General features: G+C 43.5%; 4 protein-coding genes across 4 annotated transcripts; 2 read left to right on the forward strand and 2 right to left on the reverse strand. All coding sequences in view use genetic code 11, as the record gives it.

The window, feature by feature from the left end:
- Positions 1–3,951: 3,951 nt before the first annotated feature.
- Positions 3,952–6,240, forward strand: EGR_08492 (hypothetical protein; the record flags this gene model as incomplete). The annotated part of the gene is made up of 4 exons (XM_024497741.1): positions 3,952–4,055; positions 4,267–4,319; positions 5,128–5,266; positions 6,075–6,240. 4 exons carry the CDS (start codon positions 3,952–3,954, stop codon positions 6,238–6,240), a joined length of 462 nt encoding a protein of 153 aa, XP_024347827.1.
- Positions 6,241–11,642: 5,402 nt separating this feature from the next.
- Positions 11,643–13,278, reverse strand: EGR_08493 (hypothetical protein; the record flags this gene model as incomplete). Its single annotated transcript, XM_024497742.1, has 4 exons — positions 11,643–12,315; positions 12,782–12,932; positions 13,016–13,240; positions 13,266–13,278. 4 exons carry the CDS (start codon positions 13,276–13,278, stop codon positions 11,643–11,645), a joined length of 1,062 nt encoding a protein of 353 aa, XP_024347828.1.
- A 440-nt stretch (positions 13,279–13,718) lies between these two features.
- On the forward strand, positions 13,719–14,837 carry EGR_08494 (Ubiquitin hydrolase isozyme L5; the record flags this gene model as incomplete). The annotated part of the gene is made up of 5 exons (XM_024497743.1): positions 13,719–13,791; positions 13,829–14,118; positions 14,152–14,213; positions 14,258–14,549; positions 14,622–14,837. 5 exons carry the CDS (start codon positions 13,719–13,721, stop codon positions 14,835–14,837), a joined length of 933 nt encoding a protein of 310 aa, XP_024347829.1.
- A 105-nt stretch (positions 14,838–14,942) lies between these two features.
- Positions 14,943–18,719, reverse strand: EGR_08495 (hypothetical protein; the record flags this gene model as incomplete). The annotated part of the gene is made up of 4 exons (XM_024497744.1): positions 14,943–15,232; positions 15,349–15,544; positions 16,627–16,944; positions 18,486–18,719. 4 exons carry the CDS (start codon positions 18,717–18,719, stop codon positions 14,943–14,945), a joined length of 1,038 nt encoding a protein of 345 aa, XP_024347830.1.
- Between the last annotated feature and the right edge of the window lie 1,111 nt (positions 18,720–19,830).

The following is a 19,830-nucleotide window of genomic DNA, read 5'->3' on the forward strand; positions in this document are numbered from 1 at the left end:
CTCGACTTCACAAATAAAGCCTTCCTGTACAAGTACAAGCAAGCAGACCTGAGATAACTGTTTCAACTTCGGGCCAGGTGAATAGTCAGTATAGAAATGAAGGCGTTTTCAATCATTCGTGGAACGTTGTGATGCGCAGGTCAATTACCTTCAAAAGTTGGTCACTCACTCAGCAAACAAATGGAAGTGCAAGGCGGTTTTTTTCTAACCTACGCGGGAAAAGTGAAGGGCAAATTGGCAGTCTTGGAATCTTAGTTTCATTTTGTAAAGTCACGTAACTTATTTGTGCGTCTTGGTGCTCTGATTTGTTTTTCTGTAAATCAAACAATTTCCTACACATTGTGCTGGTAATACGTGTCCTATCGGTTGTCGACAATGTGCAATAGAGAAAGAGCCTGAGGCATTCGACGCAGCAGGTGACTAGGAGGTGCTGAGAAAAGGGAAGGCTTCGAGCAGACGCACAGCCTATGAGGAGTAATGTGCCTTATTTCAAAGCTATTTGAGGGCACTTTTGAAACTCACATCTTCCTCCACCCCTGCAGGGTTGGTCAATAGCATGCTCGGACAGACTGAAGGCATCCTTTCAGTCATTAAAAGGTCAGCGTTGATCAAAGTACGCAAGGATGGGACCAGGCGGCGTCTTTGCAAATCCGTCAAAACTTAAGCAAGCGAAACCCACAGCATGTAGGTACAAAAACATTTTCAATGAAACCTTTGTTTGCAGGTAGTTTCCACGTAAACTTGAGGATATCCAAATTCCTGCACTCTCGCAAACATCAGTTAACGGCGTGCTAGTTTGAAACATTCAAATGCATTCAGTTAATTTGCAGTCGACGTTTGTCATCGGTCCGTTAGAGATATCGTGTTCCACATTCAGGATTCTAAACGAAAAGACATTTTATCACCAGACGTCAGTTTTCAGGGTTCATCCAGCCTCCTCCAAAGATACACTCTGGTGGAGAGAAGGCCGTATTTCAACCACATAGTTGGTGCACTGCTTACCAGGAGCTGCCACATAAACGTCTTCATTTAGCACAAGGCACATTTCACTAGCACCCCTTCTTCATCACCCAATTTCTTGAATTGTGGACCTTACACACCTCGACTGGTTACACCATGGCCGAATAGAACATAACGCATCGCTCTGATTAACTGTGCCTGCATATCACCGTGAGCTAGTCAGGACCAGCAAGACAGCCCATCACCCTCTTGTTGGCAGCTCACTGCACACTTCCTCCCCACACACCACCTGCCTTCATCTCTGCATTTACCATGTTAATCATGAGTAAATACGCATGTGCACTGATTCGTCTGGTGCAATGGCATTGGTTGGAACACACCTGTTACAACATTCACTACTCCAGTCTGGTGAAAAAGATGCAACTCCACAGTCCAGGTGCTCCTCCACTCCAATCTAATCACTTTCCTTCTAACTCAATATGTCGTGCCGGTGGGAGGAGGAAATGCCATTCCTCGCAAGCACAATGCTACGCCACAAATGTGTCACTTTGGCAGTGAATGCTCCATGCTGGCGTTTCATTCTGTTGCTCTCAAGTTAATCATTCCACCACTTCGTTCCTACACCTCATGCATAACAGTTACGTATCTAACTCGCTGCAGAATTTCTAGGATCTGCGAGACGCAGAAATGCTGTCACACGACGAATGAGTGAGTCTGTAGCGAACCATTCCTGCCGTGATAGATACATCCACGGCGAGGATTCGCACATCGCGATGCTGGAAAGGGCAGCTCAGATGAAGTGCAGAAAATGTTTCTCATGAGATGAGGATGGAGTATTCCTAGCAGGGAATATATGAGGCAATGTCACAGCGTCTCCGCACAGATTTCAGCTGTCCACTTTCCACTTGCATACCATGTCGCGAGACCACAACCGTGAACTGCTGGAAATTTGGCTACTCCTCAACTCTACCTTGCACCGAGATCAATGTCCTGTTGCTTACACCTTTCTAAGTCAGGCGTCTCTGTGTTGCTGCAATGGAGTAGATAGAAGGAACAGCAGCATGACCTACCTTCCTCGAATGCTGTGCATTCTTGTGATGAACCACTCACAGATCCACCCCGTTCATCAAGGCTTAGCATAAGGGTGGTGAGTCAACGCCTTGACACCCACATCAACTGGGAAGGGGACTGTCACGGAATCTACCATGTGAATGGTCTCCATCCACACACCATGCATTAACGAATGGCAACACGTTTCAGTGACTGCCACTTTGCTTTCCGCTTCTCTCCTGCATGTCTTCACCACGCAACATGCACTTCTCTCTATCTACTGACGGGGCGACCACCTCGTGACGAGATATGGTCTGAGCATTGCAACGTTCTTCAAGGGATTGCAAATATCTCCCTTTTTCTGCATGTGACCCACTCACTATCCACTAAACTGAAACGCAAACACTTACCACAGATCCACCCAGTCAGACGCGAAGCAGATGGCACTTGCACAGAGACAACTTCTTGAGCAGCAGTCGTCATCAGGTGAAGAAGTCTGGAGAAGGTCCCACTTGCAGTCACAAAATGTCTCGTGCCTCTTGTCGTAGACTTTGGTTTGGATGGATAGAGACACCCTTTCCCCACCCTACTTGCCGTATCCCTGCTTGTCACCCTTTATTGGCACCAAGCTCTCACATGATCACTTACTACAAAGGCAGTCGGGATAGCAAAGGAGGTGTTTGAGCTTTCTGCTTCTGCAACAGTGAACCTTATGTATGACTTGCCAACCTGTACCGTCTAATCATGTTATCTACAGGGAAAGTAGGGGAAAATCCAACACCGAGCCGTTTGTTGCACAAGTCGGATCGGTTGGGTTTTTTCAATTATCATAAACTCTGGTAGTGATCGTGACTCCTCTGCGGCTAAGTACATCAGTTACTTAATTTACCTCAGTGGCAAAAACACGATGACACGCAGTGGGCGTGGTGACAGCGATTAGGCATGCGCTACCCTCCATTTTGATCACGTTGTGGACCGCTACATGCCAAAATCTGAAAGACAGATTGCCAAATAACGATTAGTACCCACCAATTTGTCATACCTAGTTAGACAGTGAACTCACCTGACCTTCAATACTCAAACCTGTTACCCATCAACGAGTAGGCTTTGGAGTAGCAAAAAATAACTTTTCACGCGTTGTAAGGCTATATTTTCAACCGCAGTCAGTACAGCATTGCAAAAGAACATCCAACTATAAGAAAAATAAGAATTTTAATAGAAGATCCTTGTAAACATGCAGCGAATAGCTACCAAAAGGGGTCCATGAGATGGCGATTATAGTCCATATTAGGGCTATGGGATGGCAAATCATCCACAAATCTGCAGAGGCCTTTCCATGCATTCATACCTTCATATTTATCAACATACTTATGTACTTGTAAACGGATTTACCTTAAGATAAAATTACTTGTGCACATGTATGTATGCATGAAAAAATGCAGGTCCGTTCAAGTGGAAGAGATTATATATGTGTATTTAAGAGTGGAGAACCTTTTGTATTGGAGGAGGCATATTCGTATCAACGAATTTGTAGGTACATGTGTATGCGTGCGTGGATGGATCGTGCTATTCGAGAAAATGACATCAATTATATACATATATACATATATATATGTAAAAGAATAGGCCTCATCCTATGCATGCATGTGGAAATAGATTTTCGCTGGAAAAGTTGATTGTACTTCCATGTGTACGTATGCAATACGTTGATTGTTTGTTTAACCCTCGGTTTTGTTAACGGGCCACTTCAGGGCTCTGTCGCAGTGCCTTTGAGGGGTAAACTGGCCTCTGGGCCATATTTGAAGCCCCAAACACCACTCTTTGTCGAATATAGTGTCTTCTCTGGTCTACAGTGAGGTGGTAGGGAGCTGTGCATACACATACGTATGTCTGTGTATTTGTGGATGATTTTCGTATTAGTGAGATAAATTCCATACATGCATGCATTTGTCTGTGGAAACAAATGTTTACCAGTTAAATTGGCTTAACCTATCCGTAAAAATATTTGATTTATTTATCTCCTTTGCACAATTGTTTTTATTCATGTGTGACTAAATTTCTTAATCAATTAATTCTCCTAGTGCGATGTTTAACGTCCACGAGGAAGTCCTGTTCGTCGAGAACTTTGAGCAATTCGATGACGAAGGGAAGGTGAGTGTGAAGTCGACGACTGTCCCTACCTTGTCGCTCTGGGATTCCTACCTTTCTGTAGAGATGCAGCACACGTTCTGCTTAATCTACTTATTATTCACCTAGGCTGAAAAGAGTAATACGCGTGGAAAAGTCTTCGAAATGTGGATTTAATGAAAGTGAAGTACAAGGGCAATCAAGCTGAAGACCATGGGTTGATCAGAAACTCGATTGCTTAAAATCCATGCTTCTACAGACGGTGTACATCACCATCAACGTGGACAAATCCAACTCACTGTTAGGCACCCGCAGACTCCTAGAGCTTGTTCAGATCGACCTCAGAAACCTGTAAACAACTTGCAGTAAGGAAAGAAAAAGGCGATATTTTGCTACCTACCAAGAGAAATTGTTAAGTGTAAGACGCAATTTGTGGTAATTTTCCAGCACAATGTCATCCATCCAAACGGCAGGTAAAAGATTGAATTCGCAAAAGTTGGAAACGAACGATTTGGGCCAATTACCTCTTTACTGAGCTTCAGTGGTGTGGGAATCAAATTTAGAAGAACATCAAGGAGGGCCTGTGTAGCAGAGGCGTTTGTACTCACCTACTTTACGAAAAAAAGAATCGTTCTCAGTGTATTTCGACTACTACGACTCGTTCTGACCGTTCTCATCCCACTTGAATAGGAAAACTAGACCGGGAGCGTTGTTGAGTGATTCGGTGCCGCTGGTGCTATGGACGTCGAAGTAAAGAGGGCCATCAAGGCCTACACAAAATACACGCAAAATGTGATGTGTTACGTACTGAAAACTGCCCGGGCTGCTCTCATTCAAGCACCAGTTTCCTGATTCACTGGTGACTACGACTAATCGGCCTGTTCTTGAATCGTTGAAACGATTGTGTGTACGAACGTTGACAGTGACTTCCAAGTCATTTATTTGCAATTAACGATTTATTTTAAGCATTCCCTTGCTACTTAATTTGAGTGACACTTAAAAATTCGAAAGAATCTGCACGAAACGAATTGGGAACTAAATCACAATTCACCTGTCATCAACAATTAGTACAAATATATGATGACAACAGAAGATTTCAAATAGCCCGCCTTCGTCGTGGAGGAGTGTTGTTAGCCACATTACGAACACTACCTCCAGCGTGATCTTGCAAAAAGTGGCGAGGGTTTCAGCGATTCGCTCTTTTTGTCTTTGCTTTGCTTACTTTGCGCACTGGCCTTGCATCCAAACCGAATTGGAGCAGTCGTAGTAGTTGGTTCTGCTCGTGGAAGCGTATAAAGTAATTATTCCCCAAGTGCATACTTTTTGGGGTAGCCCACACTACCGGAACGAAACCTTAATTCCGAATTCACTGTCTGAAAAGCAAAATACTTTACGTAGCCGTAGATGATCATTTAACAAAATAAAGTCCGCGCTTAAAAAACTGCACTAACACATTATTATTCAAAATAATGAGAATCCCACCAGTTCAAGGCTTTTGTCCAAGTCGAGTGTTTCCGTGCCAGCAGATAATGTTCGGTACAGTGTGGTACTGTAGCGTTGTTACAAAAATATTCCTCAATATTTCGGACTTGATCATGATAATGCATGTCAAACGCTTGTGATACAAACAGGAAGTTGACCTAGGCCTCTTAGTCATTCGTCCGACTGTGATTAAATCTGGTTCTTCTTCTACAATCTGGGATCTAAATTACCAGCTGCACTGATGCGAAGTAGAGTGAGAGCAGGATGAAAACCCTTCATAAGAATCAGAATCAGTATCGTCGGTACAATTCAATGTAGTCGAGAAAGTGGTTACATCGGTTGTGTAGATGTCGTGCTGGACTATTCAGCAAGCGATATCGTCTGTTTGTGCGATATGGTAGTGCGTTTTGAGTAGAACTGGACGCATTTTCTCCTTATTTTACGTAATTGAGCAGTCAATTTTCATCAGTCAAGGTTAGCCTATTTCATTTGCTGGAGTTGTATGGTGATAAATCTCTCTTTTGTGTTTCAAATGTAATGCAAGAGGCCAGCAATCGCTACTGTCTGTTGACCATAGCAGACAATATCCGGATTTTGTCTTCTGAAGGATTTCTAAGGTGACATATTACATTTATGGATTTGCAGTCAGAACGTGTGGAAGTCTTGGTTGCAATGTTTTGAGATCAAAGGAAAATTTTTGCCTTCGGATCATGATTTGTACCTTGACTAGCGCTGACTAAGCTACAAACGATGCCTCACATGTCTATTTCTTACTGACAATGCCCCACGCCTCCTTTCAAATACTCCTCACACGCCACCAGTGCTGCTCACTTGAAGAATATGGTAAACCTAGCCACACATGTCACTGTAGGCAAGGCCTTTAGCCTTCTCAGTTTGACATAAGCCAAGAGAGGGTGGTGTGCATCCGACAATGCCCGCCTGCAGTGCCTCCTCTCGCCTGACAATGAGCGCTCTGGATTGCCTGTGGGACGAGTCAACGGTGCGATAGAATTGTGGGACAACAGACAACCGAGAAGTGTGGCAGTGATCTATAAGTAGGCGAAGGGATCTGAGGAAAGCTAAAAGTCTCCGGGGCTGGTAGTGGGCCATCCTTCGCACTCCTACATGGCACCGTCAATGGAGGAGTGCGGTGCTCTCAGTATGTGGCAAATGAAAATCATCAAAATGCTTAATCTTGTCAAATCACTAGAATGAAAAGTAAACGAGCTATTTGTTTCTCGATGTCCCAACTGGTGATACATTCGCGTTAGGGCTATGGAGATAGTAAATCCTCAACTCGTGAATCCGAGTTGATGGAACTTCGCAACAGATTTTTAAAACTTTTTTATTGAATGAGCATTTTTTTTTTGCATGTACTTACTCTTTTAAAATACTGTACTGACTTTGGTTTGAATTATAACCTTACAAAATGAAGAAAGTTTATTTTCAATGCCAAAGCTTACAGGTTAATTAAATGTGAACGGAGAAGAGGGTTGCAAATCAGACAAATTTTATTGTCCAGCTAAGAAGGGCAAATTGGCAGGTGTTAATGGATTTTGGATTTTGCTGGGCATGCTACCACATTGTGGCCACAAAGGGGAGGGTGGGGCATGTTTAATCGCTGTCCTCACGCCTACTGCGTGTCACCGTGTCTTTGACACAGAGGTCAACCAAATTGCAGATGTTGGTAAGCGTAGCGAAGTGAGAGAAAAAAAACCGATCTGACTCGTACAATAAACAGATCGGTGTTGGATTTCTCTCTGGGGTCGTCGTTAACAGAAATACAAGGTCGTATAGGCTTGCAATATTCACATTTGCATTGTGCTTTGATTACAAAGTGAGACAAATTAATCACCTCTCTTTCTATAACACTTTTATTCCCCTACTCTCTAGTTGACAATGTGATCGAGTGACTAATTAGAGTTATGAAGAGGTGATAGCTGAATCCCAGTAGATGTTAAACTCAAGAATCATCTCTATGTCTTGCAGTTCGCGATCCTGTTCTCCCTATATTGCTTGCAAAGAGGGGGCGGACAAATGAAATCCGTGCGGACATGCTGCGGTGATGCAGGATTTGTGCTCTACTAGAAATACACTATCTTCATCGAACACGGAATTCCTTCGACACTTCGCCTGAGCCATCCTCACCACTATTCCGTGGTGTAAATCCTCATCGGGAGTGTCCAGCAAATTATGTACTGTCGGCTACAGACTCACCCATTCGTCACACATAAGTGCTGCAGCCTGTCAACTACTCCCCAGGGCTTGGTGACTTTGTGGTGAGTTAGAGACGTCGCTTAGACACACGAAGTGTGCGAGCATAGAAAATGTCTGGTTAATTACTTTTGAACAATGAAGCCTAACGTCATCTTGAGATGTTCATTCCTAATGTTGCACGTGTTTAATGCGAGTTTTTTCACACCGTTGTGACTTATTTAATTCGAAGGGAAGTAATTATAACGGAGTTGAGGACCACATGGACTGTGGACGTGCATGTTTACCTCTAGACTAAAGCAGCAAATGTGGCAGGTGGAGTCAAACCACTCACGTCGTGCAAGACGTATCAGTAAAAGATGCGATTTTTTCATGCTGAACGCGGCAAATTTAGGCACGATGGCACATGGTGACATCTCTGCTGTTAAGGTCATGGGTGGCTTAGTTGATCGCAGTGTGGAAAATAGGATGACGCATAGTAGGCGCGATGACAGCGATTAAGTGTACGTCGCTGGCTCCCTTTTAAGCATGTTGTTGACCGCTGCACACCAAAATCCAACCGGAATGATTATTAACTCCCACCAATTTGTCAGCCTTATTCACCCAATAAAATCAGTGTAATTTGCTACCCTCTAATCCGTTACTTGTCGACAAATCAGAATGAGATTATGGAAACTTTCTGCCGTGTTGTGAGGTGATATTTAAAACCTGAGTCAGTACAGCATCCCTAAGTAATACTCTAACGTAGAAAATAAAAATTGTTCAATGGTAAAGATCGGCGAATCTACTGCAAGTAGCCATCAACACGGGTCCACAACGTGGCAATTTGCCACTCTAGTGGCACCAATGCCAAAGCATTACCTGCTTGGGAAATCTGCAATTTAGAACTGCGATTCACAAACACCAGAGTCACTCTCACCGATTTCCCTTTGCTTCTAGAAAAGCGGATTTCCCAACCTCTTATTCCACAGGTGTCCTTCTGAGTTGCATCGAGGAGAATGATATCATTCCGCAGGAAAAATATCGTCTGAATGTATGCTATGTTTAGGTTTAACAAATCGACTTAGTTGCACGATACTTGGAGCAGCGCTTAACTTCCATAGAATTCTTGGTTATTTTCTTTTATCCCTTTTTGCGTCATCATGGAGCCACTTCTGGGAGTTTTTACTCTATCAAAGCACAGCGCTTCGTGCTGGCAACCTTCATTTGATTCCAAACATCGTTCTTAAGATTCCCTACCTCCTTGTTCGCTCAGTTCCTCGTGAGTTGCTCATCAAGTTGTCAATGCATAGCGACAAAGAAACTGAATTTATTCATACTTCTGCCTATTCCCTTTAAACAGAACAATTTTACATCCACGGTGATAGCAACGCTTGTCCTCTCAATTGTCAACAAGTTGCAATGGACCGGTAACCGAGATGGTCAATTCGACAAGCAACTACGCGGTGGCAAGACGTGTGAAAGCCGCGGTAAGACGCATCGCCTGTCGTGCACCATGCTTAATAACTTCCAATATTTTGGACTTCTTCCTGAAGTTCAAGGTGACGCACCACTAGACATGCCGAAACTCCTTGCCTTCTAAAATCTTATAAGTACTGTGCAGTGTGATTTACCATTTGAATGGTTATTCTGCTCTTTTGTTGGACCTCGTCTAGGCACATATTTGTGCGACTGGAAAGAGGAGCCTCACGTGACTTACTCACCGCAATCTGACAAATGGATTGCTTAGTTTGCTTTGTGATTTCTACATAAATTTTCCTTTTGAACTGTCTTAGAGACTCTTTCATACAGCATGCAAAACATTTCTAGTCTAGCATCAGTGTTACATTTTGCAGATCTCAATGATTCGACAGTTTTGTCTACCGCCCCATATGGTCAGAATTGGTAGGATTATGAAGAAGGTTTAACGATGTCCTGCAGCATCCCCGCATGGCGTACCAATCGCTGTATTGGGACAAGTGCCCTCAAGACTGAACCACAGAAATAGTGTATCGCAGGGGTGATATTCTACGTCCACTTACCTTCATAAACTTATTAGCATTTCATTGTTGTAAGGTTATCTACCTGAGGTATGATTTGCTTGATGGGACGTTTACATAAATATTTAAGGCAGCTTCGATGAAAGTCGTCCTCCAGTTGTTCCTCAGGACGCGAGATTGGGGTATTTGCTAAAAGTGGATGTGGCTTTGCCAGCCCTTCCCCAGTGAGACGAGGCACATACACCCACATGCAACAAAAGTCTTCCTCTTATGACACTTAATATCATCCAAATCATCAAACGTGATAATTCCCCTTCCTCAGGCTGCTCTCATGCAAATGAAATGATGAATGTCTGGTGTGAAGGATTGTTCATCCTTTGGCATTATTTCCCATGGGAGTCCCTCACCCAATGAAGGCCCCTTTCCAAAGGACGTGATGTTTGTGGAGACCAGTGAAATCCATCTTGCATGACATTTAAATAGGCAGTACTCTCTCTGTGATGCAGCTAAGACAAATCCACCTCCGTGCACCTTGAAGGAGAATTCATGCTGGTCGGAGACCACTGTGGCTAATACCAAATTGCGGTGGACGAAAAATATGTTGACCGTTATTGCAATGTCAAGACAAATTGGAGTGCTACAATCTAACAAGAAGGAGACCACTCTGTGATTTCAGTAAGTGACAAGTAGTTAAGCAGTCGTACCTAGAATAGGCAGAAAAATGTCACCCATGATGAGGGCTCGAATTGTTGATTAGTCTAAAATGATGCTTGAGGGTATCCAAATTCTTGCACTCTCGCAAACATCAGTTAACGGCGTGCTAGTTTGAAGCAGTCCAATGCATCCAATCAATTCGCAGCTGACATTTGTCATCTGTCTGTTACAGCTATCATATTCTACATTCAGGATTCTACACGGCGTCTCTGTGTTGCTGCAATGGAGTGGACAGAAGGAACAGCAGCATGATCCACCCTGTTCATCAAGGCTTAGCATAAGGGTGGTGAGTCAACGCCTTGACACCCACATCAACTGGGAAGGGGACTGTCACGGAATCTACCATGTGAACGGTCTCCATCCACACACCATGCATTAACGAATGGCAACACGTTTCAGTGACTGCCACTTTGCTTTCCGCTTCTCTCCTGCATGTCTTCACCACGCAACATGCACTTCTCTCTATCTACTGACGGGGCGACCACCTCGTGACGAGATATGGTCTGAGCATTGCAACGTTCTTCAAGGGATTGCAAATATCTCCCTTTTTCTGCATGTGATCCACTCACTATCCACTAAACTGAAACGCAAGCACTTACCACAAATCCACCCAGTCAGATGCGAAGCAGATGGCACTTGCACAGAGACAACTTCTTGAGCAGCAGTCGTCATCAGGTGAAGAAGTCTGGAGAAGGTCCCACTTGTAGCCACAGAATGCCTTGTACCTCATGTCGCAGACTTTGGTTTAAATGGATAGAGACACCCTTTCCCCGCCTTACTTGCCGTATCCCTACCTGCCGTCCTTTATATGCACCAAGCAGTCACATCATCACATGCGACAAAGTCGAGAAATTAGAGCAGGATGCGAGCTGTTAAATTTGTTTGTTTACGTAGGCGAAGAATTTTATTAATGTAATTCTTGCAATTTCGCCAAGTTGTCAAATTTATTTAAGCAATAAGATTCGTTTGATCTGCAACCCTGCAATTCTTTACATGCCTTATCGGCATGCATACTTTGGGTTTGAATAGATAACTTAATGCGTGTTTTGAGAGTATATTTCAACCAGTCAGTACAAAATTTTCATAGTACACTTAAACGTTAAAAATAAAACCTGTTTAATAAAAGAAATCTACTAATTTATCGTGAATAGCTATTAATACGGGTCCACAAGACGACGACTTGCCATCTTCAAGGCCCCAATACGAACGCATCACCAATTGGGGGGGTCTACAGAATAATAACTTGTTTCCCACCCATGCGGGACATTCAAGAATATTCACCAGTTCGCCTGTTTGTAACTGCCATATGCCGATGGCACCACACTTCTCCATTGCTGTCGCCACGAAAGAGTGCGATGGATAGTCCACCACCGGCCGTGGAGGCAATCCGCGTTCCACAGCTCCCTTCGACTCTTTATAGATCACTGCAGCAGACTTTGGCTGTCGATCTTCCCACAGCTCCACCGAACCGTCGACTCGTCCCACAATCACGCCAGAGCGCTCATTGTTAGGTGAGAGGAGGCACTGCAGATGGGCAATGTCAGAGGCGTCCGCACCACCGAACCTAATAAGTTCTAGCTCGCTCTTGGCTGATGTGAAGCTGAGAAGGCTAAAAGCCTTGCCCACAGCGACATATGCGTCTAGTTTTCTCATATTCTGCAAGTAAGCAGCACTGCCCACAGCAGTAAAAATAGGTTGCGAGAATTTGGAAAGGGATACGCGGGGCATCTTTAGCAACTCGGACAGCGATAGCAAAGGTACAAGTTTTGATCCAAAAGCAGATATGATCCTGTGGTTATGAAACATTACGACTGAATCTTCTTCACATTGCAGCTGCGTATCCATTGATGAAATATAGGATCTTAGGGCCCCTCGAGAAAAAACGGAATCCGTATATTTCCTAGCAAGTTTAATAGTCCGTAACAGTTGGTAGTCTCTCACCTCACCTATGAAACATAAACAAGATTTATTCCCAAAGAGTTAGGAAAAATCAGACTTGCCTACGTTTTATGTTAATTAAAAGTTTTTGACGCAAAATGAGAGAAAACAGGCCCAATTTTACTCAAAACGCACTATCATATCTAACGAAGGTCAGTCTTCTAGGGGACAAACACAAGATATCTTTCGTTGAATGGTCCAAAGTGGCATCAAGGCAACCGTAGTGATCAAGATGCTGACTTCGGGAAGTTGTGTCAATAATTTTAAATCCCGATTCGTCGGAAGAATTTTGACTCTGCGTCCACTTTACCTCGTACCGACGCAGCTCACAAAACAATGATTGATCTGAGATCATATGAAGTATGGAAGCAGAATCAGTTTCGACCACAGTCTGACGAATAATTGGGTAATTGAAGCCTAACTGCTGCTTATGACACAAGAGTCTAAAATGCATTTTCATGAAAAAGTCTGAAATAAAGAGGAATATTAGCGCAACAACTGTAGAGAACCGCATTACATCGAACATTAGTAACTTTAATGTTAAAACATACCCAATCTCAAACAACGTTTAGAGATGGCAATACTCTCAAAATCTTGTACAATACTCTGGGACTGCTGCTTATTAAGCGCAGTCTTTAGTTTGTCCAAAGCACGTTGCCTGAGTCGCACATCACTCTGTTGATTAGATGGAGAAGTCGGGATACAGGATACATCCCAGTAATTAGGGATTTTAAAGTAATTGCCCTGGCTTGGATCGTAAAAGTAACCAGGAAAATCTAGGACGGAGAATAATTAACACACACGTACCCTTCATACAACACCCTCTACCATAAACACTTGAAGTTTTCTTCAAGGTCAATGCGTAAAATAAACAGCACAATGTCTGCCAATATTTGGAGCCAAAACCATTGAAGTCTAATTCAAAATTACACTAAAGGTAATATAGTTGAAAAATCGTCAAAGGCTGCTTGTAAATGGCAAAACAAACCATGTTAACTTCTTTTTGCACCTTCTATAATATTTTTCACATGGAATAAGCAAGCATCTTTTACTTTATATCAACTTCATAAATCTTGCACAAGTCACATAAAGAATTTAAAGGCACAATAAACCCAGTCATTAGTTGGAAAAAACTTAATAAACTTAATATTGACTTTTTCACAGAATTTAGACAACTTGCATTTGCAGCCGAATTTTGCGCACATTTGCTTGTCCTTCATAGCCTCTCGAGGACAGACCCGTTTGGTCACAACGATGAGTGATACAGGGAACTGGTGTCTTATTGAAAGCGATCCGGGGATTTTCAATGAACTTATGAGTGGGTTTGGTACGTAACGCATTATATCTGCATATATTTTCTGAAGGCGTTGATGGCCTTGATTGCATCGAGGTTTATGATACTCGCAGTACCGATTCATTCAACGACGCTCTTGGTCTAATCTTTTTGTTCAAGTGGGATGGGAATGGGCAGGACGCGTCACAACCACCAAATTACACCGAGTCTGGTTCGATTTTCTTTGCAAAACAGGTCATTACAAATGCCTGTGCTACCCAGGCCCTCATCAATGTTCTTCTCAATTTGCCTCCTGCCTCACTGAAGCTCGGTGATACATTGACCGACTTCAAATCATTCGTTTCCGACTTTGATAGTCAGGTTTGTAAAGTTAGACTTTTATCTGTCGTATAGATGAAAGGCACTGCGTTGGCAAATTGTGACAAATTGCGTCTGGCACATAACAGTTTCGCTCGGTAAGTGTTGAAGTGCTTTGTCTTTATTCCTTTGCCGCATGTAGTCCACAGGTTTTTGAGGTTGATTTGAATAAGTCCTGCAAGCCTGAGGATATCTATCACTACGTTGGATTTGTCCCCATCAATGGTGCAGTTTATGAATTGGATGGATTGAAACCAAATCCCATTCGCGTTGCATCCGTTCCTGGGGGCGCGTCATGGCTTGACGTCATCCTCCCTATCATCACCAAGAGAATGAGTGAATGCACTGATGGCAGATTTAATCTAATGGCTCTTGTACCCAGCCGTCTGCAGATGTACGAAGCCCGAGCAGCCGAGTATCTGATTAACCCACCCGTAAGACCCTGATTACCCTTCCGGTTCAAGTCCACGTATTAGCCTACACATACCTGCATTCTTACTGCCTAGGCGGATAAGGACTTGATAGGGCAGAACGAGTACTGCATCTTTGCAGAAAGGGCAAGAATTGCCGAGCAACGGAGTGAGAACAATCGTCGACGTCACAACTACCTCCCCTTCATCATCGAACTACTCAAAGTTCTCGCTGAAAATAACCTCCTCACGGACGTCGTACACCGTGCCAAGGAAAGATCCCAAAGCGTTCAACCTTCCACCAAGGCTTAACTCCTCCCCTTCTACCTTCCTTGCGTTTCTGCATACCCTAGCGTTTTCCTGTGTGAGTATAAAGTACATGGGTACGAAGAAGGGGCAGAATACTTGTTTATTCACTCAACGGGACTGAGGAAGGTGCGAGTCGCAGGTTCGTACAAATAGGCGGTCGGCAAAGGCTCGCACGAGCAGAGCAATGAGTCCAGTGATAGCTGTGAGGATGATTCCCAGTGCCAGCGCGAGTTTGTCGTTGGAGGGTGGAGCGGAGCGAAAGAGGCGGACGAAGCGCTGATTCTCAAACGGCACACTGCGTACCCAACCGGGGGCAGCAACCGCACCGTCTTCAAGGAAGAAGAAGGAAGTGGCAGTCTCTACAAGACTTCGATAGCACCACGTCGAGCCGTTGTAATCTGTAGAATAGAGTTAGTGGATCCGAAATACATGGGCGGAAGGGATGAGTGAAGGGGAGAGGAGGGCGCCTATGTTGCTGATGGCAAAGATGATGGTGTCCTTTCGCGCTACTTACAGCCGTACATGTAGGTGAAGGCGCCGTAGTCTGTACTAGGGGGACACTCCTTCAGACGATGACCGGTGAGGCCCATGAGGAGATGTGATACGACGTGCGAGACACGCCAACTATGGCCGTCCACTGGCTCATAAGTCTGCATTGGAATAGGGCCCTTAAGACTCAGAAGGAAGTTCACCACCTCGGGCTCCAGGTGCTGCGAATGAGAAGCGACAGTTAGAACAAAATAAGTAAACTGTTCCAGGATTTCGCTGGCAATCTCTGCTACATTTCCTACCAACGTTGAGCGAGATATTCCAGTTTCCTGGAACCTGCATGTCGGACATACGATTAGAAGTGAGGAATAAGATAAGGACAACCAATACCAATCACGGCAACAAAATATCTGGTCGCCAGTGGTGGTCACTTTTCTTCCGAGGTCTTGATAACTACGAATTTGGTAAAGAACACCAAAAGATGGAGATGGGCAAAGTCACAGAAATTTGCAATGGAAATGACATTGCCAATAAAAGAATGATGGCTCGGTAATAACAACCATTGAAACGTCTGCTAACATCGTCCTTTGTTAGTCCACAAAACTCGGCAAAGCCAAATTATGGCATAAATAGGCTGGTTGACTCCAAAACAGTAAAGGAGATGTAGAAAACTCTCGATCCGAGAATAGACACATTTCTGGGGGTCTTGGGCAATGCAGCTCTAGAGAGACTACTCTTTTTATGAGCAGCAAGAGGCGATTTTCGACTCTTGATACCCGGCATAAATACAATGGCTAACCCAGCAGAATCAGTCGAAAAAGAGCTTCGAATCTCGCATATTTCATTCTTCTCGGAAAAAAAGTTCAACATAACAGACAAGTTCTGATTTTATCGAGAGACGTCAATCAAAGGAGAACTTGCCATTCGCAAGAGATTACAGCCGGGATCCTTGAGGAAGCAATCCATCAATTCGGCCGGTTTTACACCGCTTATGGGCTCTGGAATAGGCGACGAATCTTCGGTAATCTCCTTGCAAAAAAATCAAGTTGTTTTATTGTAAAACAAAAAGGAAACTGGTCACATTAGGTCAAATAGATGACTAATTAAAACAATGAAGAGAATGATTTCGCAACTGCTAAAGATTGGGTGAACTCGCCAAAAGTCGCAAGTCCAGCCATACTAATAAAAGCATTTGGTAGAGTGATATCACCTGTGACACGGCTTAACACCACTGTCATCACATGTACAAGAGACTTTAATTCCCCTATCACGAGGATGCACCAAAGCCAAATCCATCACTTACTCTGTGCAGCGCATCAGCAAGCAGATTAGCCAATCGGAGAAGATACTCATTGGCCGTAGGACTAGGTGGCCAACGAGTATCAAGGAATGAGTCGATGAAAGTGTCCGCGAAGGGCGGAGTGGCCGGGCGGTCAGAAATGACGATGTGGCTGAGCGGGCGGCCCTTCCGCACGAAATACTTAAGGAGCGCTTGTGTCGACAAACTTGGAGGCAACAGTGCGGGTGGAACGAGACTACCATTCAAAAAACGGACTGTGCTGCCTTGATCGTCTGCTGAGGCATTCAGAGCACGCCAAATGGATGATGTGATATTCTCCGTCTGGGGCAGGAATGGAATTCAAGTAGTTGGGTAAAAATCTTACACCCCAGTCCATTTTTAGGCTAGTAGTAGGCCATTGCCCAATACTGGAGTGTCCTACTATGACTTCAGGAAGGACTTGGGGTACTAATTCGGCAGCAAGGTAACCAAAGCTGATAAAGCTATGCAACGTCAGAAGATGAAAATATCTGCTTCGGATAGATAAATGAACATAAATGTTGAATGTGTCAGCAAGGCTTTAATTTCGAGAGCTGCGCAGTGACTGATAATGGAACAAAATGGGGTTTCACTGAGTTGAAAGCGACCCTACAGATATGATTACTAAACATACCCGGACACACCGCTTGTAATCTGAGAATATGATATCCCATTTGCTCATATTGCTTTAAGGAGAAGGTTACCACAAAGGTGGGTGAGTTGGCCCCTCCCCCGACACAGCTCGGCTTACAAAGTGCCTAACAGACAGAAATTGCAAAACAAGCCATGACATGTGCTACTGTTCGTGGACTCAATGGCAACTCACCATATCACCTGAAGGGAGAGCCAGAGCGAAACCCAACCACGACATAAGCTAATGTTCGTTTAAATGTATGTCTAATTACGAGGGATACTCAATCTTCGCGAGGTGTGAAATATCTCAAAGGCACGGCCTCCCGGCTACGCCTATAGCCTTTCGACCTTTCTGTCCAATAATTCCTGATCTCATTCGGCATTAACGCTCCTTATTACGGCTTCAGAAAGGACTCGAAGCACTAAAACACCACCACCGATTAAAAGAATATGAATGGTAAAGATTAGATTGTGCTTGGTCGAATAATGCCCCGTATGTGAAAAGGGGTTGACCTCGTAGAAAGATCAAATTCACACACCAACAGACGAAAAAATACGAATAGATGTTTTTATCAGTAGTAGATAAGTGAAGGCACAGAAACTCAAAAAATATACAATTAGCATTGCGGAGCTATTCGATGGGAAAAAATAATGACTTCCAAAAACTCAATTAAGTTTTCTGCAAGCACTTTTTGGTAAGCAAGCAATCAAGAAATACTCGAAAGCAATTCTTCCACTTCCTCAGTCACCTTTTCTATTGCCAATATTAGGTAAGATCTACGAATACAAAACCGCAGTTTTCTGTAAAGTGTCATGTTTTACTAATTTATTCCAAGCCCCATTTTCAGTATCAAATTAATAGCTGTTATCTAAATTTAGGTTCTTGTGTTTGAGCTTCTTTAAAAAATTTCAAAAGGGCATCCACTAGTTTAAAAGGAGAAGTAATCTACTTGGAACGCGTTTGCAAAAAAGTACTAAGTAAGATCTAACATCTTAAATATTAAATAAAAGTACCAGAGACTTCACGCGATAGTCTAACCGACTGGTTATGGGTAGAATACATCGACTGTATTTCAGAGACAATTCAAATGACTGCAAGTAATAATGGTTGGTCATGTGCACTTATGTGCGAATAACAATCCCACGTTGCTTGCGCATAAATAAGTAATAAGGGGTTGGATTTTAATCAAATTAAAAGCAGTAAGATCTACCTGTTGAGCAATACCAGGATCGCAGAGAAGGTAGTAAATGGGTAGCTTCCTATCGTCTTCTAGAGGCAAACCAATACCCGCTAACTCGATGACGGATTCCACAGATTCAACGTTCAGAGGGAGGTCGGAGGCCTGTGCAACACGACCGTGTGTGAGATCAAAAAGGAATCGCTGCGAGCCCATAAAACTCAATGCCTCATTGTCCAACAAGAGGAATAATAAGTTCTTTCGCATTCTGCCTGCCTACAAGACAGATGATGTTAAAACTGACTTCGAGATTTTCCTACTCTGACGTCCAGCTGATTTAACAAATGAACAGCTGCCGAAACCATTACACTGACAGCAGGCAAGACAGCTAATGCGGAGGTCGCTCTGCGATCAAACATGCTCAGAGCGTCCACACGCGAGATCACCAGGATGGTAGGATCTGGCTTTGTGGAGCTGGAGTTGGTCGCTGTTAAGTTTCTAGCCCGAAGCATCAGATTCACCCCACCGATTTGGCTACAAAAAGAAGCTAACTAAAAGTGCTATGACTGTAGCAATTTTGGTCTGTTACCTCTAGATGGTGACTCAGAAGGATTTCACGTGTGTAACAGGTTTGTGAAGACTTCACAGCAGACATGAAATTCCGAATTTCCATAAAACAGCGGGTGTCGTCAATGGGGTTTCGGTTATATGCGTTATAGCAAATGGAAATATTGTTCCATGTGTCTGTATCACTTTCTTCTGCTAGAACAACTGGAAAAGGCCAAGAAATAGTGGCATATTCAGAAGCTTGAGGGTTCCATTTTGAATTTGCATCACACAGTTCTCGAGAGTTATTGTAAAAGGTGAAATTTCCATTTGGACAAAAGGTGTTTTCAGAGAAACCGGAAGGGTATTTGAAAGTTGAATTAGGAAAATTAGGAGAAAAAACGAACAATCCCGCCGCTTTTTTGGAATCCCGCAGAAATGAAATAACATCTTGATCAATAAATAACTGGAGTGGAATGACTATCATCAGGTCTGAAAGACTATTATAAATAGATTCACGCAGGTGCAGTGCATTGTCCGAAATTAGTACTTCGCCAACACTGCTGGGGTATTTTGAAGAACACCCAATATCTGACTCCACATTTAGCCTTCTGGAACAATGAGAGATGGTTCTGTCAGAAAGTTCATGGTAAAGTTCAAAGCTTGTAGAGAAAACGAAAAAACAAAATACGAGTAGCACAGATGGACGGAACATATTTACAACATTGGTGCCTACGACGACGTATGCGATGCAAATTCGAATAAAGGAGAAGCAGATGCAGACAAAGCACAAACATGCCGTGACAGTAACCTTGAACCAATGTCTCCACAA

Source organism: Echinococcus granulosus (assembly GCF_000524195.1).
Source record: "Echinococcus granulosus chromosome Unknown EG_S00108, whole genome shotgun sequence".
NCBI classification, from domain to species: Eukaryota; Metazoa; Platyhelminthes; class Cestoda; order Cyclophyllidea; family Taeniidae; genus Echinococcus; species Echinococcus granulosus.